Raw genomic sequence first — 22,259 nt, 5'->3', positions numbered from 1 at the left:
TTTTATTCAATATTTGATTAAATTTTTATGAAAATATATTTTAACAATGTCAATAATAATAAACATTTAGAAATCAAAGTTGTCAGCATTGTTTTTAAATATTTATATAATATAATATTTAATGAACTTGGCATCCATCATATTTTTAGTTAAATTTAATCCGTAAACTAAATAAATTACGGCGAGCACGGAGGGTAAATCAAAGTATGATATACTTTGCAGTATTTATTAGTGACTACAAACAAATTAATAATTAAGCAAACTAGATGAAAGTAGTTTTTTATATAAAAAAATTAACTCCTCATATTATTTTCTATTTATCAAATATGATCAAAATACAATTTCTATAATCTCGAGTTATATTTATGATAGGCAGCATGAATATGAAAAAGTAAATAATTACTTATAAAAATGGTAAAAGGGATCGGCACAATAACGGTGTAAGGAAAATATTATGCCGATAGATGGTAGAGAATCATTTCGGTAACTTAAACCTACAGTTTTAATATAAACCAACACGATAAATAAATAAACAATACAGTAAATTATGAATTCTGAATGCGCTTTATACATTTTTCATAATTATATATTATTAATCAAGTTAAAAACAAAACTAACAAACTGTCAGAAAGCGATGGAAAGAAGTATATTAAAAATAAGAAAAAATCAAAAGATAAGAAGCAAAGACATAAGAGCAAAACCCAACTTAATATATATATACTTCATCATGCTCGCACACAAAAATGGCGTTGGGCTGGGCATATAGCGAGATATACAGACAATAAATGGACTTTAGAAACCACAACATGCAAAGGACATGCAGGAAAAAGAAAAAGAGGTCATCCAAGGAATAGGTGGATCGATGAAATAATACTAGTAGCAGGAAAAAATTGGAGAGTAAAAGCCAAAAATAGAAAATTATGGAGTAAGCTAGAGGGGGCCTTTACCCAGCGTGGGGTTCCAATAATAGTGTAGTCATAGTTATTTAGTTATAAGAGAAAATGTTATTTAAGGTTGTTGGAAATAAATGGGCTTTATTATTATATTATTAATCTGTATATGTGTGATGGGTCGATCTTGTCACACGTGGATTAATCAAGTTGATAACATTGCCAGGAACGACACTAGGTTTTGCCATTTCCTATAAAAATGCCTGTTTAATATTACTTTAGAAATTGTGGCCATAAGCGCTTGACGTACAAAATGTTATCCTATTGACGTCACATTTAAAAAAAGTAATACTTTAGTTTTACTAATTAAATATCTTGTAAACTTCTTAAGGTGGACCCATTTTTCTCAAAATATACTCTATATATTTATATCTTGACATGTAGTAAATTTCTTTGTTGTCTAGTTGTCTTTTGTTAGCTTTGAGTTTTATGTGGCAAAAAAAAGGTACTAAGCCATTGATTTCTATTGCACCTCAAATATTTTATCTTATTTTAGAAACTTTTTTTGCTTTGGTACTTCTTGTCCTAATTATGTTACCAGTGCATATAAGTGCTCCGTAAGACGGACATTTTATATTACTCTGACGGAACGCCATTTCTACAGTTATTTATAACCAATAATTTTCGGTTTCTCTGTATAGGGCTTGCCAATTGGGAAGAATAATTGTTAGTGTCTGTTACATCTTATGAATATATGATTGTAGAATTTATAACTTGTTAGTAATTGACATAAAATTTACTGCAAATAATTTAATTTCAATGCTTTCAGACGTTATTTTTAATTTATAAGCAAAAATATATGTAAATAATAAATATGTATAAATAATTCAGGTAGATGTAGCTGTGATTGAATCCTCACTTTCTTTAAAAATATTTTGTTTGGTTTCATCATACATTGATCAAAAGCAAAATTTTCTATATAATCGTTTTTATTACTAATATAGTTATATGTTTATAATTTACCCCATTTTTAATTCTTATTTATTATAATTATTTGAAGAAAGTAAATGTATAAAAAAACTGGGTAAATTGAATTGACTAGAATTGACGTTGGCAACTTAATGTCAATTGACAATTGTATGTTTTTTGGCTCATGACATTTGGCATGTAAGTTGAAAAGATTTCACGAAATATTGTAGTTATTATAAATATAAAAAAACTGTATTTTCTGAATCTACCCATCTTCATTTAAACATAATACCAATTTACAATATTATAGTGATATATATCTTATTAATTTACAATGACTTTCATACCGAATTGGGAAGAATTTGAAAAATCTGCCGAGATGTTATATTTGAGAGATCCTTTAAATACACGTTACAGTATTAAATATTCTCATTCAAAAGGGGTATTTTTAGTAAAAATCACCGACAACAAAAAGGTAAATTACATCATCACATATAACAATATGCTAAAATAAAATTTTCACATTGTAATTTTTTTATATATAAATCTACTTAATTCTTTAAAATTCCACAAGATAGTGGAACTTTACCTCACTTTCGCAATAAGTAATTAAGTAAATTAAAAATTAATTTCAAAATGAATTATTTCATGAATATTGATTAATTAACAACAATACCTTAAAGACCTTAATGACATATTTTTAATTAATTTATAATATATATATGTGTAGGTTCTCATTGAATGGTTATAGTATATTATGGGGAATTGTGATATTGATACCTAACTTTAAACTGTTGTTTTTACGATTATACTTTTAAAAATAATATCCTGAGAAATTGACCACCTCAATCAAATTGTATGATTAATTGAATAAATTATAATCTATATCCTATGATAAAGTTATGTTACTGTAATATATATCCATTCCAACAATTTACAATATAATAGTTCAAAATAATTATATTTCAAGTTCTAAAGTGTCATTAACACTAATTTCTTATTAAATTTTTCAGTGCCTTCAATACAAAACAGAAGTCCAACAAGATGTAAGAAAAATTGATATGTTTATATCAAATTTAATAAGACACATGGCCTCAAATGATAATTAATAATGTTAATAAATTGTTTATTTTAATCGCTTGTCATTTTATACCTTCCTTTATCCTTTATATATTAAATAAACTGTTTGTATAATACTGTTAAATCCCATGGGAGAGAAAAACCTAATATATTCTTGTTTCTTACTCTTTTATATTATAATTGTTGTATTACCTTATACTATATTTAGATTTTATATATTATTACCTAATTTAAATTTAAAGTAAAAGCTACGAAATAGTATTATTATATAACTTATAGATGAGTAAAAACACTTTACATCAACAAATATTAACTGTTAAAAAGACAAAATAGAAAGGACTGGCAACAATAATTTAGACATTAATATATTTAATACATTTTTTTATACCCGGTTATCACATTTATTTCATTTGAATTCGTTTATTTATAATTACTCGAAATTAAAATTCTAAAATAATTTTTCGATAGCATATCACAAATAATTATTATAGCCGATGAATTATTATTAATCAAATATTGCAATATTGTTTTTTTTTTTCCAAGTAATAAATTAAATATTTTTTGTACTGAAATAAGGTAGTGAAGATTAATATTGATTTTATTGGTTTATTCATAATAATTGATAATTTAAAGTTGTTATAGACATTAATGTTGTACATGTATGTATAATTATAAGTAAATTTATTGAAACCGATTGGATTTTATTATACCGATTTTATTATAAAAAAGTACTACAAGTTTTTAATTTAAAATATATTAAATTTTAATCTTCTTTGGTATTCAATATAATATGGCTTAATTCTTGAACTTTTTGGTTTAAATAAATTCTTTTCAAATATTAATTTTTTTGAATATTTTGATGAATTCGTCTAAAATTACGGTAAAAAAATCGGTAAACTCATGCTGATAATAGCAATCAGTCAATCACTATTGCTATCAATTTTCGACAGTACACAGAACTGTCAAAAATGTTGATGGACATTGGACATGTTATTTTACTGTCATGCAATGTGAAACATAAATAAAGCGTATTAGTTTTCAATAAATCATGACTTAATACTCAAGTCTAAACTGCTAAAATGAAATAATATATTTAAAAACGTAACTGCCACTTACGTATTTCTTTTTAATTAATGACATTATGGATGGTTTAATTCACGCGGCATTGGAAGCAGAGGTAAGTGTTACAATAATTTTGCAAATAATTTCTTCAGTAAAGCAATAACTGATTTTAACAATTGCAAATTATAACTTATTATTTTAATTTCAGGTAATACTTAACCGGGCTAAACATGTGAATACAAATCTAACACACTTTGACAGTGGTGCCTCAGATCATAAAATGACTTGGACTCTTGAAAAGATGCATCTAGCAGAATCTGTTGATGACTCTAGAATGAAGTTTCAAAGAAATTCCGTCAGTTCAGCGGGCAAAAGTGCAGAAAAGTTTGATCTATTCAAAAACCTTCATGAACTATACAATGAGCTCAGTAGAGATGAATCTTCACAGGCTAACTATGTGAGTTTTTTTATTAAATAATATAATATCATAAATACAAGTTCAATATATAAGTTTGTGAATTTATGTTGTTTTTATTTATCTAAGAAAAGTTTTACCATTCAATTTAGATATTTCATTTGGAATTTAAAAAGCACTGTTGAGTGCTTAATATAGGTCCAATTTTTTAGTAATGTGTAGTATCTATGGACATATTAAAATTTTATATTAAAATTCTTTATAGCTATTTCAATCAGAGATTATTACAACATTACTCTTATAGCTTTGTATATTCATTTTGTTGCTTAGTTTTATTTTAAGAATGTGCTTAGATCTTTAATTTATTATTTAAATAATCATATATAGATTAAGATATATATGATGTATTTAAATGTTAAGTACCATTGATTATTTACCTTTGTGTTTTTTTTTCTCTATATATACTCTTAAGTTATTCCGTTAAAACATTATTATAGAAAATGTGTTAAAGCTTGAGTACTGTTTTATTATTCTTTTCAATGTATGCCATAGTTAAAAATATATTTTTTGTAATAATAATATGTCTAGTAATATAGGTACAAAATACATTACATTCAGGTTAAAAAATTGTAATATAAAAATTCACTTAATTTATGTGTTTTTAATTACAGCAAGGGTTAAAGACTACTTCGTATCTATTGGAAAAGTTGTTGGCAACATACAATCTAAACACATTAATAATTAATTTATATCCAGGCAACAAAGGTTACTCCCTTTCTTTAAAAGTAAATGGAAACACTCAGCTCATTCAACCTCCAGATGCAAATGTAAGTAAAAAAGAAAATATTATTTTTTAAATCCTAATTTTACTGTAAATAGTTCAATTGATATTTCCACTATCACAATTCTAGTTTATACTATGATCATGTGATAAAAACGACAGACTAATTATTTAAAAATGGAATTGTAAAATATACAATGAATAGGCAAGCTTATATGGAAATATTTGGGGAATGTCAAATATCATACAGTTAATACAACATATTTTAATAAAAAAATTATATTCATTAGAGTCTTAATTATATACAAATAAAAATTAAAAATTGTTACTGTACAAATCATGACCATGTGGAATGATGGCAAGAATGCTAGCAGCATTTCCCAGTTGAATCGCAATTCCTATCCTCTGGGCAATGAACCAGCCCACCCTCCACTCCTCTTATATTTTATTATAATGATATTAAAGTATCATACAAGAAAATATGTAGTGATTTATTTCAGTATGACTTGAATGCAGCTTGAATTAAAAATATACCTTACATCAAGCTGTCAATATGTTTTTACAGTCGTACGTAGTATTTAAAACATTGACAATTGCTTAGTACAAAAACATTATATTTTAATATTCATTTGTAAATGTACAATTGATATATAAGAAATTTATAATATTTTTTGGTAGACTAAACCCAATATAACTTTTGTAGGCATCATCAAGTCAAGATGAAACATTAATTGAAACTCCAAGGTGGCCATATGAAGAGGAAGAGCTATTGAGTTACATAGATAATGAAGAATTACCTGTAGTGCTCCTAGACCTTCTCGAGGCTGAACACTCTTGTCTCTTTTATTCTGGTTGCATTATAGCCCAAATAAGAGACTATCGGCAGGCATATCCTAGTTTTGTATGTGATACACATCATGTACTCTTAAGACCGACAAATCAGGTATTGTTATTGTTATTTTATTAAAATTAATATTACTAGTATGATAGTTCAGACTTATATTGTTTGTAATGGTTAATTATTATTGCTTACACTTCTGTGGTAAGAAATTTGCTATCCTATCTATTAAGTTCAGAGATTGCATACAGTAACACCTGCACTATCTTAGACTAAACTTAATCAATGCAACTATTTCTTTCTTAAAGTAATTATCTGGACGATTGAAATAATTCTTATGGTAATATAAAAAAATAAAACCATTACTAAAACAAAATATACTTTATTTAAATAGGCTATTAAAAGCACTTAAATTGTCACTTTATAGGGGTTAATTTAATGTAACTTCATTGGTTACTCTTCATCATTCATATAGAAGCAATATTCATATACAATTAATTGTATCTGTCCTGTATGAAATTCAACAAATATTAACTCCAAGGTCATTTTGTCATATATGTAATCTAACAATATATTTTTTTTATTTTAAATAGATTTATTGGTGAAATACATACATATAAAATACATTAAAAAAAATTACATATTTCATCAGATATTTTTGTTTATAAATAGACTGCAAACAAATACATAAAATATTATAGCAATTGATAAACAAGATATTAAAAGTGTGAATCGGCGGCCTTATCGTATACAGCGATCTCTTCCATGCAACCTCTCCGACAGACACTTAACGTAATACTCAGCTACATCACAACATCAAGACAAAATATTGATACATCGTTTACAGAGCATAATAACGGACGCCATGTGTATTGGGGGTCGTTGCGGATGGGCGGGCGAGGAGCGCGGCGCGCTGGAAGCCGTGGAGGCGGCGCTGGTGCACGCGGCTGCTCCGCCCCTGTGCCTGGAGCCGAGACCCGCGGTCGGCCTGCTGGCTGCGCGTCTGCACGCTGCTCCGCGATTGTTCAACACGCCGCGGATTCGACGGCAAGCGAAAAGATTTTCGCAGGTAGGGTAGTACTGTAATGTGTTCGTAGTTGTTTGATTTGATTTTTAGTAAATAGAAACGTAAAAATTTGAATATATACTCAAAAAGAAAAGAAAAACCATTAATACAATAGAGTAACCTTTTAATATTTTTTTAAATAAAATTTATACACTTTTATATAATAGTATTTATAATAATATAATATATATATTTTATTATTAGAACAGCTACTAAGCTTATTGGCAACTTAAAAGCCAATAGATGATATCCTTGTTTAATATTCTTAATGGAGGCTGTCGTCTATGCACTGTTTTCTCATTACAGGTGGCTGTTAATAGGAAAAGGAAATTGGACCAATTTACTCATTTCCATGGACTAGAGCTGCTGGAATTAATACATCGTCAAAGAGCAAAGAATAGTAGGCAATCAGTTCCTCATACACGACTCACATCAAAGTTCCCTAAGAAACCACCAGAGGTAAACGTTACTTAAAAATAAATTTCCTTGCTTCAAGTAAAATAGTTAATAAAGCAAAAACATATATAAGTAGAAAAAACGGCAGACACGGCTCAGTGTTTAGATCACGTGAATCGTCAACTGATGATTGTGTGTCCCAGCAAGGACCAGTCAATTTTCATGACCTTAATTTGTGTTCATAATTAATCTCGTTTTTGATGCTGAAGAAAAATACCGTGAATAAAACCTGCATGTTTCGGATAAAAATCTTTACTATAGAATAAAGTGCACAACATTTAAATTCTTGGCACAGGTGTTCAAGCCGATAGAGCCACCGAAAATGGAGCCCTTGCCCCTGGCGCTGCCGTCCGAGCCGAGCGGCCCGCTGCGCCTGGCGCGCGCCTACGAGCGGCCGCGGCCCACGCCCGACTGCCTGCCGCAGCTCGTCGAGGAGTACATCCTGGAGACGGAGAAGACGTCCCCGCACGCCGGCGCGGGCTTCTTCCATATCAAGCTGTCGATATTACAACGACCGTCCGACCAAGAGTTCCTAGGAGAATTGTATGTGGATAGAGACCACGTGGAAGGGGAGAGAAATGGTGCGGCGTGTAGATTTACTTTAGGTGAGTTTTTGGAAAATCAAATAATAAATAAATATTTAAGTAATTAGTTATCATCGATAATAGTTCTTACATTTTTTGTAATTAGTTAATCTATCCTAATATTATAATTGCGAAAGTAATTTAAAGTGAAGCAAGCTTGAACCCCGAAGATGGACGTCGTTCTTTCCACGCCGAATAACTTAAGCGCGAGCGAAGCCGCGGCCGTCAACTGGTCATACATAATTCATTTTCACTATTAAAGTGGTTAAGGTCACTTTTACACTTTTTCATAGTTAGACTCCTATATTTAGGTAACTTTTAAAGTAGTTAGAGATATTTTATTCCAGGTTCACGACTGCAGGCGAATAAATATATACAGCAATTCACGGAAATATTCACGGAAGAAGGAAGAAAATCTGTTCGGATAAAACATATTGTTCCTGGACAACTACCGAGAGTTTCATTCACTGGAGGCATGAGAGAAATGGTAACTATTTCAATAAGTAATATTCAAAATTTAATCATATAAATTTTAATTGATTGTATATTAGCAGGGGCAACAGTTACTACTACAACAGCAGAGATCTGCACAAGCGAGCAATTCCACAGTACAAACACATGCAACCACGGTTCCAGTAGTGTGAGTTTCGTTCATAGACACAGACTTTATTTACAATTACATTTTAATTTGTAAATACATATTTATATAAAACACCTGTTTTTACAGAACCTCTGCAATAGCCGCGACTCCCAATGCTCATACAAATGCAAGACAGCTGCCTATATTGGTAAGTATTGGAATATTTCATTATGAATGAAGCAATGATATAAAATTCTTAATGAATACAACAGATTTTAAATTAATGAAACAGTTTCTCTGTTAGCTTCAACTAGGCAAACACTAATAATGTATAATAATAATTGTCATTATATGTGTTTTTATAATTCATGGTGATCAGACGAAATTCATATATTGCCCAAGAGACACTGAAGTGTGATAAAGAAAACCATATTTCTTCAAAGGCAAGGACTTTGCCCAGTCGTAAGACATCACTTAGATAGGAATGTCATTGTCCTTCACTTGCTTCTTACGAATATAACGACAATTACGTACTAAAGACCTTTTGTGATCATTAATCTTTGATCCAGTGGTTTGTTTATTGCCATTTAAAAAGTCAGTTTACAGCACAACAACACAACACAAGTATTTTTTATTCTGTGATATTTTGTATGATTTTTGTATAAAACATAATTTGTATTTAGAGAAATGAGATGACCAATATTTTTAATATAGAATACATTTAAATTTTTTGGATCAGAATTTTTTTTAGTTTAACTCATGGGAATAAATTTTATAAGGAGGTTAACTATAAGTCATTCTCAAAAGATTGTGGACTTGTAAAACTGTAGGATTTTAACCTGCTCTTTTGCCGTATGTTCATTTATGGCACATATATCTTGTGGTTAAGTGACCATGCCATTATATTGCCATTATATTATTACTTCATCAAAATGCAGCCAGTTACAGCAAAACAAAGTTAGAGACGTAAAAAGCTTTTTATACTTATTTGTTTTGATAAAAAATAAGAGTTTGGCAAATAGAGAATCTGATAGTATGTCACTACACCCTATAGACATTAAATAACTAAAAATTATTGACCATTTGTTAAATTGCCAATGTGCCATCAAGCTTGGGAACAAGATGTTGTCTCTTGTGTGATTAAGTTACATTCTCTCACTCACCCTTCAAACCAGAACATCACAATACTAAGTTTAGCTGTTTTGCGGTATAAAATCTGATATGTTAGGTAATCTGATACCTACCCAGGCAGGCAAAAGTTATCTAAATTGATGTACATAACTCAATACAATTGAAATAGGTTTATAAATATGTATATTTAAATTAAACTTTCTTAACTAAGCAACCTATATATTTGATTGAGTACCATCATTTTATTCTTTTCAATAATACATAATTTAATACCGTTTATAAAAACAATGAAGTTTACAATAGTTTTTGTTACAAACTTGATTATTTAATTGTATATAAAAATGTATATTTCTTTTACTTTTTAATAGCAAGCTCAACTGCAGCAAGTTGGTAACGTTGGAAATGTTACTGCAGTTGGTACAGTTGTGGGAACCGTGGGAACAGTGGGGTCTGTAGGAAACGTGGGCACAGTCGGCACAGCGGGAGCAGTAGGCACAGTGGGCGCGGTAGGCACAGTGGGCACAGTGGGCACCGTGGGCACCGTGGGTACAGTGGGGGCTGTAGGTACCATGGGCAACGTTGTTAATGTTGCGGCAAATGTTGCTGTTGAGACGGCCTTGAAACAGCAGCCATCACCTACTACACCGCGGTTGTCTCCACAGGTATGATTGCATTTTTTTTTATTTCAGTTATCTCCATAACAAAACAAATTTGATCGTTGACTTGATCTTGACTACAAGGATTGCGCAAAAGCTTTTACATAAATATTGGATAAATCTCGTATATGTATTTTTCTGATGTTTTTACTATATTGGTACTATAGTATATTAAAAAATATTAAAATATTTTTAATGTCTTTTTCAGGCTTCAACAAACCAATTACTAGCGCAGCAGCTAACTAATCCACCACAACCACTCAATCCTCAAAAGATGCAATCCGCCATCATACACATACAACATCCGCTTATGTCTTCTGCTGGAACATCACAGGTATGCTAATTATAACCGTTTTTTGTTTCATAAATGAATAAGCTTGTGGCGTTTTGAAGAGCTGAGGTAGTTCAGTGCAAATAACCCGTGGATCTTAGCTGGGAATTTCAGATTTCGAATCATTACGTAGATTTTTTTTATTATTGTTAAGAAGCCATTTAAGAGTAATTGAAACACGATGCCTTAAATAATTAATTATAAATTGACGACATTCAGTGTTATTATATATTTTTTTCAGGTTCAGAGTATACAATACACTAATACAACAACGACACAGCAAAAAGCCACAATAACAAAACCAAGATCAACAAATCCGGCCATAAACGCGCTCGTCACCAGTCTAATGAATTCTGCCCAACAGTTTCAACAAGGTGATATTAATTATATATCAATATTTAATTGCACTTATAATGATAATTAATAATACCGATTTATTTTTTGTATTTTAAACATAGCTAAAGCCATATGTTTGTCCGCAGCGGCAAGTCAGAACGCAGCGAAGGCGGTAGTGAGCACGGCGAGCAGCAACGCCACGATCCTGAACCTGCTGAACAGCGCGCCGGCCGCCATGACGCACGCGGGCGCCGACGCGCTGGACTCGCACAAGCTGCTGTCGCACACCGTGTCCATCGCCGGCGCGCGCCTGCTCGCCTCCAGCGCCGCGCACACCGCGCCCACCTACACGCAGGTACTCCTCCTTACCGGAGCCCTACGCGATCCCGAACCTGCTCAACTGTGCGCCCACCGCCATGACACTTCAAAACAATACCGAACTTGAGCCATGATTTATAGATAAACAGACATCCTGTTTTTATATTAATCTTACAGTTGTAAATTTACATAAAATCTATTAAAAAATAACTATATTTTTTATGAGTATATTTCGGCGGTTCTGTTTTAAAATACTACTTTGTGTTGTCTCGTTACGGGTTGAAGGATGAATGATTCAGTTGATCCAGCGCTGTGATCGATAGTGACCATCATCAGGTGGTCAGTTTGCTAGTCTTTGCTAGTTTTTTTTTTTTTTTTATTTATAATATGTAGCCAAGAAACAAAAATAACTCGAAGTTTATGATTATCAATAAAATAAGGTACTAGAAATAAAATAAATTAGCTAATTCACGCACATATTGTATATAGTAGTTGTAACCACGTTTACAATTATGTTTTATTTCTGGGCCATGGCTGAGTGTTTTCCTTATTAGCGGACTCTGAGCCACTGTGGGTTGGTGAATTTACATGTGATAGAATTTTATCCGAGACATTCAACCATCTGCTTACGACAATTGTTATACCAAGGAGTAACGGATGTATTATAATCACGGATTAGGTGATTCTTGTCCGGGTTTTGAATTCGATTTTCAGGTAAGACCTCTGCAATCTCCAATCGGTGGTAACACTCTGTGAGGTTATTCATAAACCTTAAACTTAATATATCTGATGAAGAAGTGATACAAACAACGAACTAGAAGTATTGTTACATGTTTATGTTGAATTTCAAGGTCATGAGCTACACCCGTGAAAATGATTCCACGAACGTTTCAAGCAGTGAGAGCGCTTTGTTAGAACGACTTATGGGTCCAGAACCCGCAGCCACGCCCCCTTCGCAACCGCAGCCACAACCGCAGCCGCAACCACAACCGCAACCGCAACCTGTGTGCCATTTACAGGTAACCATAGTCGTAACGATATGAATCGCACCTTTCCATGTGTGGAAATTACACACAAAGCGTGTTATATAATAAGGCTTTGTTAAAAATAATAACGTAATATAAAAAAATCATAGATAAATGTTTTATTATTCCAGGGTCTCAGTTTAACATCGCTGCAAGGTTTACAAAGTATCCAGGGCTTACAGAACGTTCAAGTACAAATACCGGGACTTTCGGCACCCATATCTCTGTCGTTGAATGTCTCCGGTTCGTCGAGCGGGCTATTGGTGTCAGTTCCGCCCACTACTTCCGTTGTACTCACTAATCAACCTTCGGTGCTATCGTTACCTATCGGTTAGTATTTTTTATAATGATCTAAGAAGTCTATTACGTCCCAACTACTTGTAACTTAAACACATACTCATATATCAACACGCATTAGTCTGTATACATGTTATGTTAAAGTTGTGCAAAATAATCTGCGTAGGTTCCATCCACTTATATTCTACCGCCAAACAGAAATACTTAGTATTGTTGTGAAACGCTTTAAGTGAGCCAGTGTCACTACAGGCACAAGGGACATAACATCTTAGCTCCCACGGTTGGTGGTGCATTGGTAAGAAATTATGATCATTTCTTATTCGATTGAATTTATCTCTGTTATTATTACAGCCCAACTGATGTCCGGCGGAGTGAAGGGCGGCGTGCGCGGCGGCGCCGTGCAGGTGGTGCGCGCGCCGCGCCCGCCGCGCCTCGCGCGCCCCGCGCCCCGCGCGCCGCCGCCACCCGGCGTCGGTACGTACACGCCGCTCGCGCGATGGCACCTGACCCTTTTAATTCCCTGGTTTCGAGTAGTAGAAATGTTGGAAGCACTCTCATTGACGATTTTTCCGGAACGGGTAGACAGTAGGGTCCGGTCTGAGGGTGGGAGAACGGAGACTATCTCAGCATGTCCAGTTCCGATCTAAGAAAATAGTCCAACAAAATATGATTAGGATCATTCTAATTATATTTTTAGGAAATTTAAACAGTATACTAACAGTTAGTATGTATGTATGATCGATTCAATTGTTGATATAAATTGGGTTGCAGCTACATGATTTTTTCAATTAGAGAAATATCTCTTAAGTATTAAGAAGTCAATGACAGTCATGCTCACGAGGGACATAAAATCTTTGTTTCCATTGTTGGTGTAAAGAATACTTATAACAGTACCAAAATATTGACCATTTAATCAAAATAAGTCAAGTTAACATTTGCAGATAACGATGAAAGAAACACTATTATATTATAAAATCGTTTTATTTCAGGTACCACGCAATTTATAACCCAAACGCAAGCGCAGACTCTAAATACCCATCAAGTGCGCCGAAAATCAAATCCTGATAGTTCATAGTAAATGCTAAAACTCTATATCACTGCCGATTTAGTAAAATTAAGTGTAAATATTTGCATGTATTAGAAGAAATTTGTATATTATCTTAGTGACCAAGTGAAGTTAATCTGCGTGCAATATGCGATTCTAGCAGAGTATATTATATAGAAAGAAACGGACTTTCGAATGATATTCGTTTACTAAAAACTCAAATACGTAACGTTACCATGAGTTTCCCACTGAGACTGAAAGGTTTAATGTAATGTTGCACTATCGAAAATTCGGAATTTTATTGATAAATTCATAGACAATTTATTCAAATGAATTCTGAAAGTTAATAATCGTATAGTTCATCTTTTTTGCCATATACGTTATCATAATCATGTATGTATGTATACTATTATATATTTGAGTCACAAATAATTTATAAAGGTAATTGATATGATTTTAATAAAATGTGTGTTTAATTGGATCATGACAGGAACGACTAAATTGTAAGCGTTATTTAAATGTAGAACATTCGAGAAATCCAATTACTATAATGAAAAGATTTTATATCTTGTTAGAAATGTTTGTAACGATTGTAAATGATTAGTTATTTTTATGTGAAATAGTAAAATTGTCGCTGCGTTTGTAAATACTGATATTTTAACATAAATAAAATGCCTTCACGTTGAAATAAAATTGAAGATACTGTACTTAATGTAATGAAATATTTAACGGATGGCGGTTAGGGTTGTTATGTTTATTGGTTTATGCTAAATCAGTATTATAGTTGCTGCGCGCGCAATTTTATATAAAGATAGAAACAGTTTGATATCTCACATCAATATTCTTTACACTAATCGTTCAATTTATTTTATATATTATTATTCTTGCTGTAAAATGACATGGATATCTAATTTGATTTTTATATATACATGGTGTTTTAATAAACTGTGTTTATCTTTATATGTAATTAAAATAAAGTACAATGTAATTAATATGTAAATATGTAATATACTCAATTCATCACAGGATGGCAGTTTGAAAGAATGAAAGTTGCTTCGGATGTTAAGTTTTGCTATGTGTTCAATTAGTACCTATTGAATGCTACAATCGTATAAATTTAAGGCATACTAGCTTTATATAGGGATTGATAATATTGTAAGATTTCATAATGTTATTAGCGACGTAACTGATTTTAATTGTGATTTAAACATCGAAGATTTTGTATTTAAAACAGGTTTATTCAAATCGGGCCACAATTCTATCTACCGTTATTCAAGTTTATCAAAAATATGATTATCTATACATATTTTAATAAAACCATATGATATTACTCAATATTATTTAAAATAATAAATGATTCTTAATGATTTTTAAAATTAATATTATATATTTAATAATTCATTTCTTAAATAGTTATTTTGTTCTTATGTTCTAAATGTAATGGAATACCGCATTTTGGATAAAATTTAAATGAGTTTGTAGACGTAGACTCTCTTTTAACGGTTTTTCGCTTTAATATTGACCTTGGAAGTAAATGGACGTAAATAGTGAATGAATGATCAATTCGAATATATTAAAACTAATTCTGTATTATATGTATTGGTATTAAAGTCAATTAAATAGTTTATTTTAAATTTGTAATTATGACATGGTTTAATAAAGTTCGATATAATTAAATAGCATAGCATAATATTTTTATGTCCAAATGTAATTTTTTTTTTCATGTGATACAAAATGGCGTTTCACAAGAATATGTTTTTACCAATTTTAGATTATCACCTTTTAGATATTTATTATTCAGGAGATAGATAAATATTAATTAATATCATATTCCTATACAATCAAGACCAACCATGTTTTGTTATTTCTGACAGATAGTCGCGACATAAATGTTTAAGAAAGAAATTAAATTAATATTGTTAAATGTAATTTTGTATTGCATGAAACAATCTAGATCAATCTATCGAAATAAAATTGTTGAAGATATTTTTTTTTGTATAACACAATTCATGCGAATCTTTCTTCGAGAAATATATAATTGTAGGATTAATTTTTATTCGCATATAGAATAACCCTTTCTGGCTCACCTGATCTTTGATAGGACAACGGTCAACGAGCAAAACTGCAGGCAATATCTAAATATAAAAATGAAATAGATACATTTAAGTATACTATTTATGTAAAACATTATTTTTATTGTTAAAACGCGCACAATTTAGTTACTATATTATGTCAATGATTAAAGCTTGGAAGATAAGAATTTATTGAATAATTATATTTTTACACTATCACTGTATATACCGACATTAAGTGTTAATAGTGTTGTTTTATTACAATACGTGACATTAGTATGACGTGTTAATTTGTTTGAAAATGTTGCTGTTAACATATTAAAGCAATGTCTACAACGTAACTAAATAAACGTGCGTATTGTTGATCTCATTTGTTTATGGACATATAGCTCAATATGTAGGGTTTTCTTTTTATAAAATAAACTCAAAACTTTATCCGAATGTAAATTGTCTATTATAAGATATTATAATAAATTGTGTATATATTTTAATAAAGATTTTTTATACAAATAATCCAATTTTGTCACTCAACTGTATAAAGTTTCCAGTGTCAACATAAGTACTTCGATATATTGTAGATTGTAAATATAATTGATAGTTGTAAGCGATGTTACGCTTATGACGTTGTATAATAAAATTTATATGAATGCGTTGACTTGGATTTATGTATAAATTGATATTGTAAAAATTAACTCGAGTACGTTGTTCAGAGATTGACGTTTCGAATAAATAACTTTTACACAAGCTTTTGTTTTATTATTTATACGCGTGAATTGTAAACCACCTTAAGTAATAAAATAATCTGATTAGATAGTTGTATCAAATATAAAATATATTTGTATTAAAATATTTTGATATAATTAACGATATTCTGTTAAACATATTGATGATATATTTTTTTTAAATTGTAGGAATGTATTAAAAAATCAATATTAAAATATGAAGTACGTATCAATCAATTATACCCTGTACAAGTTAGCTTGATCTTTTTGACAGACGGGCTAGTGATTGGAAACAGAATATATCTAGTAGTCCAAAAAATAACGTTTCAAAATGTTCACTGTGAACAAGATGGTGTGGGTATATTATGTGTGAAATTATTTATTGCACTTGACATAAATTATTGCGTAATTCAAATTAGAATTCAAAAATTTTTTATCTTATTTTTCTAAAAAATGTTATACCAGCTAAAGAGACCCCAATCTCTAGCCAAAGAGACCCCAACCAAAAGGACCCAGATTCGTAACAATAACTTAACTTAACTTGAGCCGAGATGGCCCAGTGGTTAGAACGCGTGCATCTTAACCGATGATTTCGGGTTCAAACCCAGGCAGGCACCACTGAATTTACATGTGCTTAATTTGTTTATAATTCATATCGTGCTCGGCGGTGAAGGAAAACATCGTGAGGAAACCTGCATGTGTCTAATTTCAACGAAATTCTGCCACATGTGTATTCCACCAACCCGCATTGGAGCAGCGTGGTGGAATATGCTCCATACCTTCTCCTCAACGGGAGAGGAGGCCTTAGCCCAGCAGTGGGAAATTTACAGGCTGATTATGTTATGTTATGTTATGTAACTTAACAATGATCTTTAATAATGATTTTTTGTAATCGATATTTGTAACAGTTACTGCCTGTTATTCGCGTCCGATCCGCCTGACCGAAGTAACATTGTACAAGCGTCTATTATTTTCAGTGTTCCTATTTAAATTTTACTTTGAAGCAATAAAAAGTCTTAAAATTTTCGTATGACGCTTGAATTTTGAGGGACTTTTGTGTTATATGTATTATTTTAATATTTTTACAATTTTTAAAATCATTATATTAAGAAAATAATATTTTCGTCATTGCAAATTTATGTCGATCAGAAAAATTTACATCTGTCAAATAGATCAAGCTAACTTGTACAGGGTACATACTAGCTTATTTTGTCTTGCACTTTTTTTCTGAATTATTAATAATATACATATGAATAATATGTATTATTATAAAAATAGGAATGTTTTAAAATAGTACCATCAGAAAATGTTTTGTTTTGGCATGCTATTTTTGTCTGTTTAGTTAAAGGTCAAGGATATATTTAAAACGACACATTGATTTGGTTAAAAAAGTATGCTTTTTTATTATTCTTTCAAATAGTCTTCATCTAAATTTTATAAGAACATTGGACACAATTGAAGCTTTTTACCGATAAATAAGTATAAATAATTTCATATTCACATAGATCGTCTTATTTTTACATACATTACATTTATTTTATATCAGTCCTCTCAAAAGGTCCATTCTCTCCCTGCAAATTAAAATTTAATATTTACACAGCGATAGGGATTCGCATCTACCGTACATACATACATCAACAATTAACAATTAATAGAGACTATTTACAAAATATATTCCATTCATACACACGATCGTCCATCACCATTCACACACATCGATTTACATTCACACGATTTGGCATATGGATGGCGACACGTCACTAGCAGAGGTCGTCCCAGGCGAGCCACCACGGCGCGCGGCAGTCTTCGCGCTTCCGTCGCCGCCTCTCCGCGCGGTCCGACCGCTTCTTCACGAAGCGCACGTTGTACGGGTCCTCGGCCAGCTCTGGGTAGCGCGCCACGTCGTGCACGTACTCGCCCTCGTAGCCTGTAGCAGATCCCGCCTTCTGTATCTCGTCCAGCTCCGCCGCCGACCAGTCGAGCGAACCACCAAGACCTGCGCGTAAGGCCTCGCGCTCTCGGTGCCAAGCTTTTCGAATAGCGGATGCTCGCGCGTGGTGCAACAAACGTTGCTTCTCTCTTTCGGCACTGGTACCGTAACGTAGATTTACAATGCTCGTTTGTCCGTGTATCTTAACGTCGGCGTAGGATCGTCCACCTTCGGCCACTTCGTGGAAGGTGACGTTTAATTTTCCTTGCATACGTTTCAGTTGTTGTTTGTCGTCAGCTGCACGCCATGTATCCTCTTTTACAAAGTAAAACACATCTTGCTGGTCCCCGTGAACGACGAAAGAAAACGGTAATAGATGTGAGCGATTGAATACAGATGTGTACACGTCTCTATAAATGGCATTAGCCGAGGGTACAGTAGTAACTACTGCACGACCTCGTGAGTTCCGTGATATTAGTATACCGCGTCCGAAAGGTGGTTCCGAATCCGAACCGATTCTTTTAGGTGCAAGGTTGAGTGCATCGGATTTTAATGCAGACATAGCTGGTATAGAAAGACTTCTAAAATCAGCTATTCTCTTGTTAGACATATGTGATAAAAATCCAGACTCGATAGTGACGCTCGGTAATAAAGACATAGCAGAAGGAACTCCTGGTCCACCATCAACAGGAGCAGTGCCCCAAACCGGGCGACCGCGAGGTATGCTTGGCAATATTGAACCACCAGGCAGTTCATCTGGGTATAGTTGTGGTGCTAAGCTTTTGGTATCATAGCCCAGTAAGGCCAGCCAAGATAAATGATCTATAGAGCAAAATAATTGTATTAGAATTGTGACTTTTGGGTAATGGTAAAAATTATGATACTCAAAATCAAGTAAAGATAAATAAAAATTACCTGCTGGTTTCTTGTTTTGCGGTCGCACATTTATAGGATCATTTCCATTAAATCTATACAGATGTAGCTGAGTAGGGTTGTGTATTCTTTCTATAAGATTTTCCCAAAGCGGCGACATCCATTGTCCAATAAGAGGATCATAAACTTTTCCGTTTGCCATGTGGACAAGCGATGTAACTTGATCTAGTAGACCACCACAAAAGTCTACGGGTAGGTATAAGTATGGATTCGAGTCATAAACAATATGCCCATAAGGTGATCTCATTATTTCGCGAATGCCTTCTCCATATTGATTAAATACCATTACTGGAGTTCCACATTGATCAGTAGCAATATAATACTTATGACGAGCAACCTAAAATTGAAAAGAAAATTAGCATGTTTTACTTTAATTGGAATATGCATAAATTTTAATGAATTATAATGCATATTTACCTGGGTATAAATGAGATGACCTCTATCATCGTAAACAAGTGTCATAAATCGGTTTTCGCGTGGTGAGTAAATGTGGCTGACTTCATGAGGTTTTACTTTATTTGTGTAGAAAAATTGGGTCACGTTTCCGAAATTATCTTTTCTGGTGGAAAGTCTGAAAAATACCAATATATTAATGATTATTTACTTGCAATCCTAATGTGCTATTATAGTTTAGTAAATTATTAAGTTACTATGTTACATCACGCCCCTACTTATGACCGACAGAGAACATGACCTTAAGTTGCTCTTTAATATATATAGTATATACAATAAAAATTAGATAATTTTGTGATATAAAAAAATACTGTTAACCATAACTTTACCTGTCAAGATGGTCATAATAGTATCGGACGTCAAATCTTCCTCTCTTTGTTGCCCGTATCAGTAAGCCCTTAGCGTTATACTGGAATCTCTCTTCCCTAGCGTTTTGAGAAACAAGTCCTCGGCTATCATAACGATATTGACCTTCACCGAATTTAATGATGCGATCCATATCATTGTACTCCATTGGTATAGTATTTCCCCTGTATGTTAATGATAACATGTTTCCATTATCATCGTATCTAAAGCCCCATGGTTCTTGCGCTTCTACCCCAGTTAATTGACCATCACAATCCCACGTATAATTCTTTACGTTTGTGTAAGTGTTAACTCCAACATTTCTAGTGTGTGTCCGCGTTTGTGATATTCTACCATGTCTGTCATAAGCAAATTCCATTCTGAATACTTCCATTCTATGAATGTTAACAGCGATTTCTTTTTCAAGGAACTGTTCGTTTAATGTTCTTGAGAACATTGCAATGCCGTCATAGACAGAGGTTTCATTCCATTTCTGTTTAGAAACTGTAAATTGTCCTAAAATTTCAGGGGCACCTGTTTTAGTATTATAAATAATATGATGAGGAATGAGAGTTTGACCACCAATGCGGCCTTGCACTGATGTTATTCTGTAGTTATTGTCATATTCATATATTATCTTTGCGTTACTTAAACCGGTTTTAGCTCCATAATCAAGTCTTTCTTCTACAAGTAAACCACCTGCGTAGGTAGATTCCCAGCGATAGTCAACATCCCGATCCACATGTAATATTTCAGATGGTAGTCCACTGTTCTCTGAATAGTGAATTTGTGTTTGACCGTCACCATGAACAACTTCCGATATTTTATTCGTTGTGAAATAACGGTATATTATACGAGCACCGTCACCTGGGAAAACTGTTTGTAGAAGTTCTCCCGTATGAGAATAGTGTTGCAAATATTTCTTTGCAGACCCTGGGGGCGTGTATGTAACGCGCAGAAATCCAATAGATGGCTGAACACTAAATGAATGGTTTGATCCCGATGGCAGAATAACATGAGTCAGTCCACCGCCTCCATCGTATGAATATTTGAAATGTCGCTGGCTTGCTAAAGTAATTTTGGAAACAAGATTTCCTTCATTATAATAAATAAATTTAGTACCATCTTGAGGACTTGTTATTTCTGAAAGCATTCCGTGGGGGTCATAACTATATGACTCTTCACTAACACCCCATTTCCAGCCATTTATCCTATAGAATCTGTCGTACGAAATGTTGAGAGGTACTCCAGCTCCATGAGGTGTGAAAGACAATGGTAAGCCAGCCACATCATAGGCGATTGTAAACAGAGGTATTCGATCTGCATTAAAGAAAGTTTCTTTGCTTTTAAACTGATCGAATTCAATAATAAGAACTCTCGAATCGTTAACCCATATTTCACGATTAAGCGTTTGTTGTGGGTTTCTTACATCACCTACTAATGTATACAATGAATACATATTATTTATCAATCCATCGCCAAAGGTTGTTGTTTGGTGTGACCACATGTGTAACATTTCAGCTTCAATTGGTAAAGCGGCTTCAAGCAATGGGTGTTTTGCAGCGGCTACGCTTTCAAATTTACCTGACCACGGAGTATCAATGACTAAAGTATTGTTTGTAAAAATGCGACCTTCTGTTATTTGTTTTCCGTTGTTAATAGTAATTTGTTTAAAAGATTGTCCGTGCAACACGTATTCACATTTCTTGGATACGCCTACTGGAATATTACTCGTGGGATTTGATACGGTAACTGCAAGCCCGTAGTTTTTAGCAAGACCTGAGGTTATATGAACTTGTTCTCCTGAAGGCATAATAATTTTTGTAACTCTTCCAAGTTCGTCATAATTGTAAATAACTGTATCACCAGCCTATAAAACAAATAAATAGATTTTAAAATTAATTTAAGCAATATTTTGTTTAAAAACGAATATTAATTTAAATA

General features: G+C 32.5%; 3 protein-coding genes across 7 annotated transcripts in view; 2 read left to right on the top strand and 1 right to left on the bottom strand.

Moving 5' to 3' along the window:
• Positions 1–2,040: 2,040 nt before the first annotated feature.
• LOC113397184 (signal recognition particle 9 kDa protein) lies at positions 2,041–2,994 on the top strand. Its single transcript, XM_026635412.2, has 2 exons — positions 2,041–2,334; positions 2,873–2,994. The coding sequence occupies exons 1-2, from the start codon at positions 2,194–2,196 to the stop codon at positions 2,966–2,968; spliced, it is 237 nt and encodes a 78-aa protein (XP_026491197.1). The 5' UTR covers positions 2,041–2,193; the 3' UTR covers positions 2,969–2,994.
• Positions 2,995–3,901: 907 nt separating this feature from the next.
• On the top strand, positions 3,902–16,676 carry LOC113397260 (transcription factor SPT20 homolog-like 1). The gene is made up of 18 exons (XM_026635538.2): positions 3,902–4,116; positions 4,210–4,458; positions 5,088–5,243; positions 5,901–6,140; positions 6,883–7,104; positions 7,408–7,560; positions 7,853–8,162; positions 8,489–8,628; positions 8,693–8,781; positions 8,869–8,929; positions 10,221–10,514; positions 10,717–10,842; positions 11,081–11,213; positions 11,322–11,530; positions 12,345–12,512; positions 12,650–12,848; positions 13,167–13,289; positions 13,805–16,676. The coding sequence occupies exons 1-18, from the start codon at positions 4,081–4,083 to the stop codon at positions 13,888–13,890; spliced, it is 2,994 nt and encodes a 997-aa protein (XP_026491323.2). The 5' UTR covers positions 3,902–4,080; the 3' UTR covers positions 13,891–16,676.
• Positions 16,677–18,028: 1,352 nt separating this feature from the next.
• The window catches only part of Ten-a (Tenascin accessory), a 315,700-nt gene continuing 311,469 nt past the window's right edge, over positions 18,029–22,259 (bottom strand). For all 5 annotated transcript variants that reach the window (XM_026635395.2, XM_064217160.1, XM_026635396.2 and 2 more), the window contains 4 exons: positions 20,300–22,185; positions 19,935–20,088; positions 19,500–19,854; positions 18,029–19,406 (listed from right to left, as the gene is read on the bottom strand). In XM_026635395.2, the coding sequence (XP_026491180.2) occupies positions 18,415–19,406; positions 19,500–19,854; positions 19,935–20,088; positions 20,300–22,185 (3,387 nt within the window). In that variant the 3' untranslated portion in view covers positions 18,029–18,414. The remainder of the gene's footprint in view (positions 19,407–19,499; positions 19,855–19,934; positions 20,089–20,299; positions 22,186–22,259) is intronic.

The sequence above is a fragment of the Vanessa tameamea genome, chromosome 3, assembly GCF_037043105.1.
Source record: "Vanessa tameamea isolate UH-Manoa-2023 chromosome 3, ilVanTame1 primary haplotype, whole genome shotgun sequence".
Classification (NCBI taxonomy): domain Eukaryota; kingdom Metazoa; phylum Arthropoda; class Insecta; order Lepidoptera; family Nymphalidae; genus Vanessa; species Vanessa tameamea.
The sequence above is the reverse complement of the archived record's forward strand: the minus strand, read 5'-3'. Positions and strand labels throughout refer to the sequence as shown.

Bases quoted from the DNA above. Each gene is read 5' to 3' on its own strand.
- LOC113397184 (XM_026635412.2), top strand. From the start codon at position 2,194: ATGACTTTCATACCGAATTGGGAAGAATTTGAAAAATCTGCCGAGATG. The intron at 2,335-2,872 runs GTAAATTACATC...TAAATTTTTCAG, and splicing joins AAATCACCGACAACAAAAAG to TGCCTTCAATACAAAACAGA.
- LOC113397260 (XM_026635538.2), top strand. From the start codon at position 4,081: ATGGATGGTTTAATTCACGCGGCATTGGAAGCAGAG. The intron at 5,244-5,900 runs GTAAGTAAAAAA...TAACTTTTGTAG, and splicing joins TTCAACCTCCAGATGCAAAT to GCATCATCAAGTCAAGATGA. The intron at 10,515-10,716 runs GTATGATTGCAT...TGTCTTTTTCAG, and splicing joins CACCGCGGTTGTCTCCACAG to GCTTCAACAAACCAATTACT.